Source organism: Sapajus apella, unplaced genomic scaffold, assembly GCF_009761245.1.
Source record: "Sapajus apella isolate SASKATOON/1434 unplaced genomic scaffold, GSC_monkey_1.0 scaffold50, whole genome shotgun sequence".
Classification (NCBI taxonomy): Eukaryota; Metazoa; Chordata; class Mammalia; order Primates; family Cebidae; genus Sapajus; species Sapajus apella.
Window position 1 is genome coordinate 13,037,643 of NW_022436990.1, and position 14,228 is coordinate 13,051,870.

At 40.1% G+C, this 14,228-nt stretch overlaps 1 protein-coding gene across 3 annotated transcripts in view; it reads left to right on the forward strand.

Moving 5' to 3' along the window:
- Window positions 1-3,792: 3,792 nt before the first annotated feature.
- The window catches only part of PRKD1 (protein kinase D1), a 347,836-nt gene continuing 337,400 nt past the window's right edge, over window positions 3,793-14,228 (forward strand). For 2 of the 3 annotated variants that reach the window (XM_032242645.1, XM_032242647.1), the window contains exon 1: window positions 3,793-4,372. In XM_032242645.1, the coding sequence (XP_032098536.1) occupies window positions 4,109-4,372 (264 nt within the window). In that variant the 5' untranslated portion in view covers window positions 3,793-4,108. The remainder of the gene's footprint in view (window positions 4,373-14,228) is intronic. The other variant, XM_032242646.1, reaches the window with a different exon arrangement.

Genomic DNA, 14,228 nt, shown 5'->3' on the forward strand with positions numbered 1-14,228 from the left:
AGCATATAGTAAGTGAGACTGAGTGCCACTCGAATCAGGTTATTCTCAGCCCGCTTTCTGATTATTGTGAATTATAGGATATTTTCAAATGACTTGAACACACAACTGTCTTTTGAAGATCACCTAACAAGATTAACATTCATCTTTGGAAATTGTTGGAAGTACCTCCACATACCTCTGCATACCCGTGCATGCCCACATCCACATCACTTTTATGTGAAGTCTTAATTAGGGCATAAAACTTTCTTTCCAAAGCGGTGCTCCTAGTCACTGCTAGAAGTCCATTATTCCAGTGGTGTTAGGCAGGATTAAAAAAATGAAAGCCCATTTCATGAATATAATTTATATAGGCAGGATTAAAAAAATGAAAGCCCATTTCATGAATATATAATTTATATAAGCTACTATTTACTTTCTATATCTCCTTTCTTTCCTAAAATTAAAACACCCAGAAGAAATAAAACCAGATTTTCCCTAATCCTTCAAGTTTTCTATGCACAATTTCAAAGTTACCAGAGATATATACAAGGTCTGTTATACATATTACCTGTTTATTCATTCTCTTGTCATTCAGCAAAAGTGAGTAACAGTTAGAAAACTGTTAGATTTCAGGTTCCTACAATAGAAATTGCAATAACCAACTCCATGGGAATTTTCTGCTTGTGATGGGGAGCTCCAGTGGATATAATACTTTTTTCTTCCTGTTTTTCTTTATTCACTCTTTTGCATTCAGTAATATTTCACCTTCTTAAAAGTAGTTTTAATTCTCTAGAGCACCTTTAGAATTCCTTCTCCTGTTTTCTTCTCAATTATTTCCAACACCCTACATGAATCTTTTATGCTATTGATAAATCATAGTCTAAAAAGGAGTTATTCATACAGTTGTTTTTAAAGTTCCTGTAAGAGCTTTAGGCTCTTTCTCCCTAGAGATCTCATCTAATCTCACTTTGAAATGCCTTCTGTACAGCTAGAAGATTTCTAAATGCATTTCTGGCCCTCTTCTCTTTCCTGAATGCTGGACTGATATATTCAGCTTTAGGTGTTATTTCTTAGTTGAATGTCTACTGGCATATCAAACTCAACATGGTCAAAGTAGAAATCTTATCTCTCCGTTAACTTGCTCACTCTCTATCTTCTGTCTCAATTACTGGCACCACCATCAGTCTAATTGCCCAGGAACTTTGGAGTCTTTTGTGACACCCCTGCTCTCTCACTCCTTGTAAATTTCTGATTCATTCAGCAAGAACTTCCGCCAACAGAGAGCCTGCAGTTTTCCATTTCTTAGCATCTTTTCTACAACCATAGTAATCTAACCCACATCTCTAGATTGAAAAACAGCAATTGTCTCCTACCTAGTGTCTCTGTTTTACTCTTTTCTCTTATAATCCACAGAGCATCCAGAGTGTGCTCTTTTAAAACATGCAAATTAATCTTATTATTCCTTGGTTTAAAACCTTCCAATGGGTTGGCAGTGTACTGAGAATTAAAATGAAAACGCTTTACCATGGCTTTCAAAACTCCTGGTAACCTGGCTTCTATTAGCTCTCCCACCTCATCTTATGCACTTGCCCCTCTTTTCCTATGCCTTGAAAACATTAAATATATTTCTGGGTTAGAGTCTTTGCATTCTCTGTTACCTACGCCCACAATGTTATTCCCCTAGTTCTTCTTAAGTCTACCCTTTCTATCATCCAGATTGTGGCTTAAATGTAAACTTCTCAGTGAAGTCTTCTCTCATTCCCAGTCCAGAGCAGTGCCCATTTCTTCACCCCTCCTCCCACAAGTCACTGTCTTTGCCATTGGGTTTAAAAAATTCCTTGCAATTATGAATATTAGAAATAATATCATTTGTGGTTTTACTCCCTCCCCCCTCCTCTTTTCATTTGATCTTTTTAGGGCAAGGACCATCTGTCTTCACAGCTGTAGAACTGCTAGTAGAGTGCCTGGAACAGACAAGTCTTCAACATGTAGTTGTGATATCTATAAAATATGAATGTCTTCAGCTCTCTTGAATTTCAAGTGAAACTAGCTTTTTGTAAGTCTCTTGTAAACTGACAAGCAAGCTTTTTTTTGATAATAGAAAACTGTGGAATATTAACTTTATTCTGATTTGAAAGAAAATTAAATATATTTTTGGACATTTAAAAGAACCTCCTACAGAAGGGCATTTCATCAAGAAATATTCCACCATTCTCCTAGATTAACTGAATCTAAAACATTAGGAAAATTACCTACTTGTATCATGTACGAAGAGGACCACCTCATAAGTAACTATACAGGGAAAATGTAAACACAGGTGGTAGATCTTATCAAACTATCACATTCAGAGAATAAATTCAAGTCTCTTTTCAAGCGATGAATGACACAATGTAGTTGTGCAGCCTTGCCGTGTGGAGGCTCCATTACTGACCCTGGGAACACTGTTCTAAAGGAAACTACCTTGCAATATCTTGGGCCACAGCCAGAAGTCAAGACATAAAAATGTAAGATAGAACAAAATATACTATACAAAAGAAAATGCAAAATATTTGTTTAGGTATGTATGTACTTAAGCAGGGGAAAGGGAAGATCTAGGGAAATGGAGAAGAGAGAGGCAGGACTGACTACATAATCAGCGTGGCCCATTGCAAAATAAAATGTGAGGCTTCTTGTTTAAAAAGCATGAAGAAGAACAAAACAGCGACAGGAGACTACTGTTCCTGAGCATTAAACCAAACAGTGGTATTATGAGCTGTGGCCTAGACAACTGCACAGTCGCACACCCATGAAGCCCACCCTGGTGGAAGGGGAGAATTAGAATTCATCTCCAAGAATGTGAAGCAATCCCCACCCTGCCAAAACAACAACGAAAATAAACAGCCATCCAAATTAGGGCAAGTTGTGCCCAATCCTGATGGCTGCGCTTGTGACAATGGGGGTGGTGCTGAGGTGGACTTGGGAGCACCGCTCCTACATAACAGACTTTGATAGAGAAGAATAGTTTCTGAAGCTCCAGAGTAGAAACTTCAGGCGCAAAGAATAAGGTGAAGGAAAGGAGACAGTAACAGATCCTCCTCTTGTCCTCGGGCAGTCAATGCCTTTTCTTTTCAAAGCGACCCTCTCCTTAGCTCGCTGTGTATATCCGGTGCCTTAGGAGCTGGGTGGAGTAGGTAGGGTTGGCTGTAAGGGCGTGTCAGAGCAACAAAAAGGATAGAGACAGGTTTAAATCTCTTTTTGTGGGTTGGTTTCCTACCATCTTTGGCAACAAACCCCAGGGCTCTCAGAGGGGGGCCTGGATTCGTGTGGGCCCCGGATGACCTATCTCCCTTGACCCTCCGAAGGTAAGCTCTAAGGGGAACCCCTGTGATTAGCATTCTGGAATCCCTCAAAAGTCACCTCACTTGAAGAAGTGCGTAGTCTTCGAGCATTTGGAAGAGGTGGCAGGGACCGTGGGGCCCGGAAAGCTCGCGACCTGGGAAGCGGGTCGGAGGAGGTGCGCCCCATCCATTCTGTCTGCAGTCGGGGCAACTAGGCCCGCGAGAACTAGAGTACCGGCAGGGAGGGAAGAGCCGCGCCTGCCTAGGCGGCTCCGAGCCCGCCACTCTGTCCTACCTCGGCTCGCGGAGGTTCAGGCCCCAGGAACTGCGGGCGGAGGGGGCGGCGACCAGGCACCCTGCGGCCACTGCGGCCGCTGCTCCTGCGACTCCCGCGCCTGCCGGGTGGTGGCTCCGCAGGCCCCGCCCCCAGCTCCCCTTCCCTGCCCCTCACGCCCCCTTCCCGCCCCCGCCCGGCGTCCGGGCCGCGCCGACCCGGCGCCCTGTCCTTCCGAGGGCGCCCGGCGACAGCTTTTTGGCGGCGACGGCGCCTCCCCTGTGCCGGCGGCGCAGCGCTCCGGGGCTGCAGAGTCCTCCCGCCTCGGCCATTTTCCCTCCTCCCCCCTCCTCCGTCTCCTCCCCTCCCGTTCCTCATCCCCTCGCCCTCCCCCCGCGCCGGGACTTTTCCGGAAAGTTTTTATTTTCCGTCTCGGCTCTCGTAGAAAGAAGCTCCTGGCTCAGCGGCTGCAAAACTTTTCGACTGCCGCGCCGCCGGCTCCCGCCCTCCGCTGCCCGGCCCCACGCCGCGCCAAGCGATGAGCGCCCCTCCGGTCCTGCGGCCGCCCAGCCCGTTGCTGCCAGTGGCTGCGGCCGCGGCGGCAACTGCTGCCGCACTGGTCCCGGGGTCCGGGCCGGGGCCCGCGCCGTTCCTGTCTCCCGTCGTGGCTCCGGTCGGGGGTATCTCGTTCCATCTGCAGATCGGCCTGAGCCGCGAGCCAGTGCTGCTGCTGCAGGACTCGTCCGGGGACTACAGCCTGGCGCACGTCCGCGAGATGGCTTGCTCCATCGTCGACCAGAAGGTAAGGCGCCGCACCGCTGCCAGCCCGGCGCCTCCCAGCCGCGCAGGGGGCGCTGCCCGGCCGGCCCTCCCTGCGCCAACTTTCTGGCTCCCGGGGCTCGGCCGGCCGCCAGCCTCGCCGGCGCTCTGGAAGCGGTTGGTCCCGCAACCCGAGGCGCCGCGCTCGCTGTTGCTCATCCTCCACTCGCCCCGTCTTTCTCTATTCACCGATTTCTCTCCAGTCCGCCTCCTCCTCACCCTTTTCCATCCTTTTTATGACATTTTAAGGTATCTTGCCCTTTCCTCGCCGCGCCCCTCCTTGTTCTTGAGACTTCCCAGCTTTCTTCCCCTCACTCCCCTACGGACCCTGGACCAGCGCATTCCTGGCGCCAGAATCCTTTTTCCTGCACCAGAGTGTGTCCAGGACACCCTCAGTGTGATTGTAGCACCATTCCCTTCCCTTCCAGACCCTTCTCTCATCACAGATTGGTGTTGAGGGGTTCCTGGAATGACCTGGAGACCAGGAATTTCTCACCTGTCAGATAAGCTTTTAAGAGAGTGTGATTGATTCGGCCAGCTGTGAAAACAACTGACCAGGACTGCAGCTACCCAAGTCCCTGTCATCTTTACTTCCACCTCTGTATGAGCATGGAAACACATTTTCCAATGACAAAACCTGAAAGTCGCAACCGTCTTGTTTTTCATTCCCGGAATGCTGATAGTAGGACGTTGAAGTGGTGGGGGTGATGTCCAGGAACACCCCGAGGCTGGCTGTGACCTTAATTTTGAGGCCGTGGGACTCTGGACAGCAGCCACTGAAGGCAGGTTGGAAGATGGGCCGTTATAGGGGCCCAGCCATCCTCGGAGGAGACTCAGTCCACCCACCACTGTTTACAGTTGCAATTTGGATTTTCAGGTTGCCTCTGGAGCCATCCAGAGGGATGTTGCATGGAAGAGGGTGATACAGATGTGGAGGGGTGGCGGGGGGATCGGCACAGGGCCAGTCTTTGTGTAAACAGCCAGGGTTTCAGGGGTGGAGACAGAGGCCTCTAAAGGTGCTGAATTTCAGCCCTGGAGGACTGACTGGCATTCCTTTTGCTTTCTAATTATCAGTTGAATAATCATAACTTGATTTCTTCAAACTATTTGTAACAGAGTTTGCTAAACCTTAAGGGCCATGAATTGCAGCACTGAGCATAGGGTTGTTAAAAGCGCCAGGGGCGGGGGGTGGGAAATCACTGATCTAGGAAGTTGTAAAAGTTCTAGACTAACGTAAGAATGAGTGCCAGGAGTTTTTATTTATTGAAATTTATATTACGGGTAACTGTAAATTGTTTGCAGCTTCCAAGAAAATGACACATTTTGTCTAATGCTGATATAAGTCATTTCATGCTCCTTTTCCACATCAGTATTGTCTATTGTGGGTGAGCAGGAGCACTCTCCTAGGCACTGTGAAAGCCTTGATACAACCCTCTGCATTTGATGCAGACCAAGTAATTAAACAGCAGTGCTCCATAAGCACATATACAATGTAAAATAAAATTTCTCGAAAAGCAAAGGTAATTCTGTAAAATTTTAACTTTTTAACATTCTAAAGCAAGTGATGTAATGTCAGAGAATATTCAAATTGGGTCAAAGTAATAGTGATAGTCTTTGTTTAATATTGACCAGCTAGAATTTTCCCCCCACTTCTTCATAGAGTTCAGAATGGAGAGACGCATGGTTCAAGAGGTTTGGGAGTGGGATTTTAAATCGAGGGTGAATTCCAGGTGTCTCAGAAGCTATAGAGGTGTGTTACATGGAGAAAGTGAGATGAGAGCAGAGGGAGAGGGGCAGCAAGCACCAATCGAATACAGCAGGCCTGAAGGTGGTGGCTGGGGTATTTAAGGGAAGTACAATTAGAAGAAGGCTTTGAATTAAAATAAACTCAAATTACTAGAAGCTTCAGTAATCTTTTCATAGTGACATCATACCAAGGACATCTGAAAGATGGATTTGCTGTGTGGAGGTTTTAGAATGCCAAAAATGTTATGGCAGAAAGAACACTGGAGTTCAGTCATGAGCTAGTTGGAACATGAGCCAAGACTCTTTGGGGAAAGAAAGGGAGAAATACTGGAAAGGGAAAATCATCAGGCCTGATTGTTGACTGATTTATAAAAGGAATCCTTTTTGTATTTATTCTAGTAGTTCTTCTGTCCCTCAAAGAAGTTTGACAAGTTTGACTGTTTGGGATAGTTAAGGTATAGCTCTCACTTTGATTTCCTTTTTTTTTTTTTTAGGTTATAAAAAAGTTGGGGTTAAATTTATAGATGTGAACATGAGGGCTATTTATATACAGAGTACTGTAAATATATATATATACTGGATAGTGGTTCTGGATAGAGGACTTTTTCAATTTCTCTATCGCCTATCATCTCTTTCAGAACTATTATTGTCCCAGCAGAAACAAAATTAAGAGAGCCGAAGGTCCATCACAGGATAACAGGGATCTCTGTATGCTGAAACAGTAGGAATGGCAGTGTCAGTGTGGAGTTAAGGAAGTGGGAGGGGGTTCTTTTATCTTTTATTTCAGTTTTTTTTTTTTTTTTTTAAGTACCTTATGAGGACATCAGCTATGAGGAAGAATGACAGGAGCTTGGGGAGTAGATGTTGCAGGAGAGAGCAGAGGATTTGAAATCATTTACAATTTACTATGTGAGCCGGAGTCCTGTGGAACTTACAGCAGAAGGTTCTCCTGATCTTTCTGAGACTTCCACATCTATTGTTTTAAATGTGATAAGACGTTTTTCATTCACTTTGTTCAGGAACTCCCTAAATACTAACATAGATCATACGAGCTTCAGAAATATTAGCTGACAGTTTCAGTAACATGCATAGGACATTTCCTGTGGGATGAGCAACTGAGGTGTACAAGGCTGCGAAAGTTTCCCTGAGAAACTCACCTCTAAATTATTATTGTTATTGTATTAGAATTTAGAGTATAGTTTTTCTCTATGTAGCAGACATGATTGTATTTGAAACATTGTGATGATAATTCAACAAAAAATACTTATTTTAAGAAAATGTCCCTGAAGTCTATACTGACTTACATAAGTAAAGAATTATTTGTTTCATCTTCTAGTTTAGATGAAAAATCTAGTCTTGCTTTTTTATATGTAACAATGTATGAATATATAAGATGTTATCCTTTCTTTTTAGAAAGTATTGATCCAGATTTTTGTTCATATTATGCTTATTTATTTAGTTTGCAAGAGTGTAACATTGAAACCTGGTTGTATATAAAGATATGTATTCTGTTAATGTACATGATTATTGTTTTCAGGGTAAAAAACAATAACAATAATTGACTTCACTTTGAAACATTGTTACTTTCTACTATCAAAGAAACCTTGAATATGCAGACTGAGGAGGAATTGTTTTAAAGTAAGGAAAAAAATTCCAGAAGAAGAGGTAGTTTGGTGTCACAGTTCATCATTTACCTATCTACCACACACACAAACATAGTTTTTTGTTTTTTTCAAATGAGCAGTATTACTTTAGGGATGTTTGATGCAATTAATATAACTGTTCATTTTGGCTATTACCTTATTAGAAAGACAACTGATATTTTACTCTTAAATGTACTTAAACGGAGTAAAGTATTTGTAAGACTCCTGGCTTATAGTTTCACTTTTCAGAATCGTCTTTTGGCCAAAGAAATTTAACAGTGAGATTTTCAGTAGATAGCTCACTAAAGGAATAAGGTTAGTGCCTTGGTTTAAAAGTAGCATTACTCTGTTTTTAATTGTTTCACTTTAATTGTATTATACATTGTTTTCTTAATAGTTGTTCTGTCATTTTTCTCTTTATTACTAATTTTAGCTATTCCACATACTCCACATAAATTGAGAAAGTTGGAAGTAATTAGGTGCTTGGCTAATCCAAATGCCCTGACGAACAAACTCCTTTTAAGTTAATGATGGTCTTTGGGGCTTAGGTGTATATATTTTTATTATAATTTTATAATTGGATATATTATATGTCTACTGATTTCTGATTTAACGTTGAAGTATAGACTTTGTCTTTTACTGTGATTTTTTTCTTTCTTTCTTTTTTTTTTTCTTTCTGATACAAGGCCTCACTCTGTTGCCCCAGCAGGAGTGCAGTAGCACAATTGCAAGTCACTGCAGTCTCGCCCTCTGGGCTTAAGTGATCCTCTTGCCTCAGCCTCTTGAGTAGCTGGGGCTACAGGTGTGGGCCACCATTCCTGGCTAATTTTTAAATTTTTAGTAGAGATGGGATTTTGCCATATTGCCCAGGCTGGTCTCAAACTCCTGGACTCAAGAGCTCCTCCTACCTTGGCCTCCCAAAGTGCTGGAATTACATGTGTGAGTCACTGGGCCTAGCCTATGAAGTGATTCTTAAGTAATATAATTTTAGTACTCTAATTTTATTTTTATTATTTTATTTTTTAAGATAAGTCCCAGACTATAGTACAATACACAATCATAGCTCACTGCAGCCTCAAATACCTGGCTGACATGATTCTCCTGCCACAGCGTCCCATGTGTTTGGGACTACAAGTATGTGCCACCACATCTGGCTAATTAAAAAAGTTTTTTTATAGAGACAGTGTCTCACTATGTTGCCCAGGCTGTTCTTGAATTCCTGGCCTCAAGCGATCCTCCCACTTCAACCTCCCAACATACTGGGATTACAGGCATGAACCACTGTGCCCTGCCTATGTTTTTAAAATTTAAATTTCTTTTCAAGTTTATAGTATGATAGGATTATATTTTGGAGCTGTATATTATCTATGTATTTATGTATTATTTATCTGTAATATATGTGGTAGGTTGTCTTTTTTCTAATATATTTAAATATATTAAATATATATTTTTAGATTTTTATCTGTGTCTAACTATATTTTAAATAGACATTATCTATGTGTATTTTTAAAGAGCTTCATTATCCTTGTATAGCCTCCAGATGCTGAAGTATTGTTTTATATTTTGTATTGTAGACTGCAAAAAATGAGGCCTCATCACATATCTCACAATCCCAAAGATAAACTCTGCTTTATGTTTTTCTATCAATTCACAGACTTGTAAACCTTTTTAAAATAGGTATATAGTATTTGAAACTTTTCACAAGAATATCCTTTGTGACTGTGAAGTTAAAACCATTAAGCCTTATAGTCCTTGGGCTGGGAAAAGTTGGATGATTGGCTGTTTTTTTAAAATACATGAATTCATTTGGGCCTTTAGATTCAGAATGGAGATCAGTTTGAAAGAATGAAAGTACACTGTATGGTGGTGATGGGGGGTACTGGAATATTATTAATAAGTTTTAAATACTTGCTCCAAAAGACCATACTTCATGACTGTGCCATTTATTTTCACCAAACTCCTATCATAGCTATGATGGGAAATTTATAACTTTATTTTCTAATGATTATTACCTTTTTTATTTGGTGAGATGATTGTGTGTAAGTCTTCATTAATTTATTCATGAATAACCTTACTAGAGAATACAGAACATTTGTAAGTCCATGAATGTATATTTGTGACTTATCTAAGATGACTGAGGTTTAAAGTCAATATGTGTCATGTATTAAACCTACTGCTTTGTAAATATGTGCATAATAAATGTTGTTTTTGATGATCTAAAGTTTAAAGCTCTATAGACTAGCATACTGTCTTGTTAACAAAATAAATTTATATTCATTATCTTATTCTTATCTCAATATGTAATTAAAATTATAATATGTAAAAAATCAATATGGCTATAAGGCCCAGGTGACATCTTTTTCCTGCCCTCTGTATCAGAGCAAATCTTAGAAGTAGTTATGGTTTGAAACGTCTCAACCTGTCAGCATTCCTTAAGGACTTATCTAATTATTACCAAATGAAAGACACATTTGCTGATAAAAGTAAAGCATATTTTCATTGCTTTTTATTATTGTTGACAGAAAGTTGATTTAACTCCTTTTCAGTTACAAGTACCAAGTGCAATGTCAATGGTATTTCACTTGATTTTTTAAAAAGGAAATAAAATAGATAATGGTGCAACATATGGGAACATAATGATTCAAAATTCTGGATCTCAAGACCAAAATTAAAAGCTTATTTGCAGATCAGTGCTTGATACATGAGAAGGAAGGTGCTTGGAAATGACTTAGGGAGATTGCAATTTGCTGTCATGCTAGTATCTCGAGATTGTATGCTAAATCTTTCTACCTGATGTTAGCTAATATGACGTAATTGATTGTGCTGCATATGCAGAAGTGTTATATTGAGATGAGAAGGAAAATTCACTAGGAAACAATTGAGTTATCAGTTTGGCTAAGTCAATCACAAGTCTTTTTTAGATATTTCCACTAACTACCACTTATCTCTCATGGAAGTCCATGCCCCATTATGAAACCTTTAGAAAACCACAATCAGTAATTATTTATCGGTCTTTTAAAGAAGAATGTAATGGATAATTATATGAAACTTTGTCTCTGTGTGTGTGTGTGTGTGTGTGTGTGTGTGTGTGTGTGTGTGTGTGTGTGTATGTATGTGTCTATTAGACTGGAATTATTGAATAAGCTCTCAGGCTGTACCAAAGAACTAGCATAATGATCAAGATTGGAGAGCTGGACTCAAGACTGTTTGAAGTCGGTAGGATGCAGTCTTATAGGTGCTGATGGTAACATGAAGTTTCTTTCCTTGCTTTGTTTTTATATTTGTTTGCTTTGATTTGTGTGTGAGGGTAATTATTCTTTGACCTCTGACCTTGTACTATCACCTTGATTAATGTGAAAGATCTAAACCCAAATGTGGAAATAGAGGCAAAAATACAGTGTTTTTTTTAATAATAAAAGTTACTACTTATCTTTTAATTTCCCCAGCATTACTTTAGAGTGATTTTGAAAATGACAATTCAGTTTCTTGAATCTTTCTTTATTGTTAGAATATGTTGGAACAAAACAAGAGAGTGCATAATTTCCCTCTTTCTCCCTTTCTCTCTTTCTTTCTTTCCCAGAGTCTCACTCTTGTTTCTTAGGCTGCAGTGCAGTGGCACAGTATTGGCTCACTGCAGCCTCAACTTCCCAAACTTGGGTGATTCTCCCACCTCAGCGTCCCAAGTAGCTGGGACTACAGGTGTGTGCCACCACGCCTGGATAATTCTCTGTATTTTTAATAGGGACAAGGTTTTACTGTGTTACCCAGGCTGGTCTCAAACTCCTGTGCTTTAGTGATCCACTTACCTCGGCCTCCCAAAGTGCTAGGATTGCAGGCATGAGCCACTGCATCTGGCCTCATTTCCCTGTTTCTCTTGATAGGATTTAGATACAGAGAAAATGGTGATTTTGCTTACAGCTATTAAAAAAAATTATATTTAAAAATATGAGATATTTCCCAGGAATTCTTTTAATACTGTCAACCAAATATTTTTGTACCATTAAAAACCAATTGTTATAGCACCATTTGAAGTTATATGGTAGCACAGAAATTCACATTATTCGATTTCTTTTTCTGGTGTCACCTAGAAAAACAGATGATTAAATATACAGAGTCTTCAATCATATGGCCACTATGGCTTTTATGGAATATTATATAATTTAAATAGTTAAGAATTGGTATAAAAACAATGCATATTCAGACAAATTTCACCTGTTCAAATGTACAGTTTCCTGTGTAGAAGTTTCTTCCAAAGTTGTGAAAGGTTTTATTTCACTTAAGCCAGGCAATTGTTATGGCAGCTTAGCAATGTTGGCAGACATGAAGCTTAGATTTTAAAATATGCAATCACGCAGGAATTTTGTTCAACTTATTTTGGTGAAAAGGAAAAAAAAATATGCACCCTTCAGTAGCTTATTGACATCTGTTCTGAGTAAACCACTGATTGATGAGGAACTAGTGAATTTATTGCTTGTTTTTAGGCACAATTTCAAGAATTTCTGAATGCTTCTTTCCTTGTCAGCAGCCACTTTCCCCCATATATTTTATAAAATATATAATAAAATGGTTGAAAACTATTAATGTAGAAAATATGAATGAAAAGTATGAACGTACATAATAAATGGTGTTTTTGATAATTAATTTGATTTTTTTCCTACACTCCATGTCCTTACAGTTAGGTGATTCTCTCAACCTGAGCAATTGCTCAGCATAGGGTGAAAAGATTAAAGAGGTTGTTTCTTTGCAGGTATGTAAATATCCACAGTGATCATGAACATATTTTTCCGTTTCGTTTGGTTCCATATCAGTTCTGGTTAGGAGTGGCATGTTATACAGGCTTTTTGCAAAAGTATTGACATTATTTCACACAATGTCTTGTGCAGTCAGAGAGATTGGAAAGGAGAGGACTGAAGCAGTAGTTAAAAAGTAGAAATAAAGAGTTGAATGGCAAATTGAAAAGGCCAGAAAAATTGAACATTAGATTAAAGGATCGCCACTTGTATTACCACAAGTATTTCAGTGGTGTGAACAGCTGAACATTGAGATATAATGGGTAGCACCATCTGAAAAGATATTTAGAAGCTTCCTAATCAGATTTTACATATGGTACATATTCTTGTCATTGGGATCATAATAATTAAATGGTTTTTTTACACTTTCGTAAATTAGTATTCGATATTTTAGCTCTGTTTGAATTACGTGTCTCACGTTGAGTTCCCTTTTTAACACTGTAGGTGAGCCTACAAAGTTCTTTCTCCCTCCCCAGCATTATTAAGGTATAATTGACTGATAAAAATTGTATATAATATGATGTACGATGTGATGTTTTGATATATGTATGCATTGTGGAGTGATTAAATCAAGCTATTTAACATGTCCATCATCTCACAGGCTTACCTTTTCTTGTGTGTATGGTGAGAACATTTAAAATCTACTCTCTTAGCAATTTTCAAGTCTATAATACATTGTTATTTTTTTTATTATACTTTAAGGTTCTGGGATACATGTGCAGAACATGCAGGCTTGTTACAAAGGTATACACATGCCATGGTGGTTTGCTGCACTCATCAACCTGTCATCTACATTAGGTATTTCTCTTAATACTGTCCTTCCTGTAGTCCCCTACCCCCTGACAGGCCCCAGTGTGTGGTTCCCCTCCCTGTGTCCATGTGTTCTCATTGTTCAGCTCCCACTCATAAGTGAGAATATGTGGTGTTTGGTTTTCTGTTCCTGTGTTAGTCTGCTGAGAATGATGGTTTCTAGCTTCATCCATGTCCCTGCAAAGGACATGAACTCATCCTTTTTTATGACTTCATAGTATTCCATGGTGTATATGTGCCACATTTTCTTTTTCCAGTCTGTCATTGTTGGGCATTTGGGTTGGTTCCAAGTCTTTGCTATTGTGAATAGTGCTGCAATAAACATACATGTACATGTGTCTTTATAGTAAAATGATTTATAATTCTTTGGTTATATACCCAGCAATGGGATTGCTGGGTCAAATGGTATTTCTGGTTCTATATCCTTTAGGAATTGGCACACTGTCTTCCACAATGTTTGAACTAATTTACACTTCCACCAACCGTGTAAAAGTGTCCTTATTTCTCCACATCTTCTTCAGGATCTGTTGTTTCCTGACTTTTGGTCATTAGAGAAATGCAAATCAAAACCACAATAAGATACCATCTCACGCCAGTTAGAATACATTTTTATTAACTATAGTCACCATGCTGTACAATAGAGCCACAGAGCTCATTCATCCAGTCTAACTGAAACTTTATATCCTTTGACTAGTCTCTTCCCATTCTCACCCCTCCCCACCTCCCCAGTCCCAGTCCTTGGCAACCACCATTCTACTCTCTGCTTCTATGAGTTGAATGTTTTTAGATTCCACATGTAAGTGAGATCATGTAATATTTATCATTCTGTGCATGGCTCATTTCACTCAGT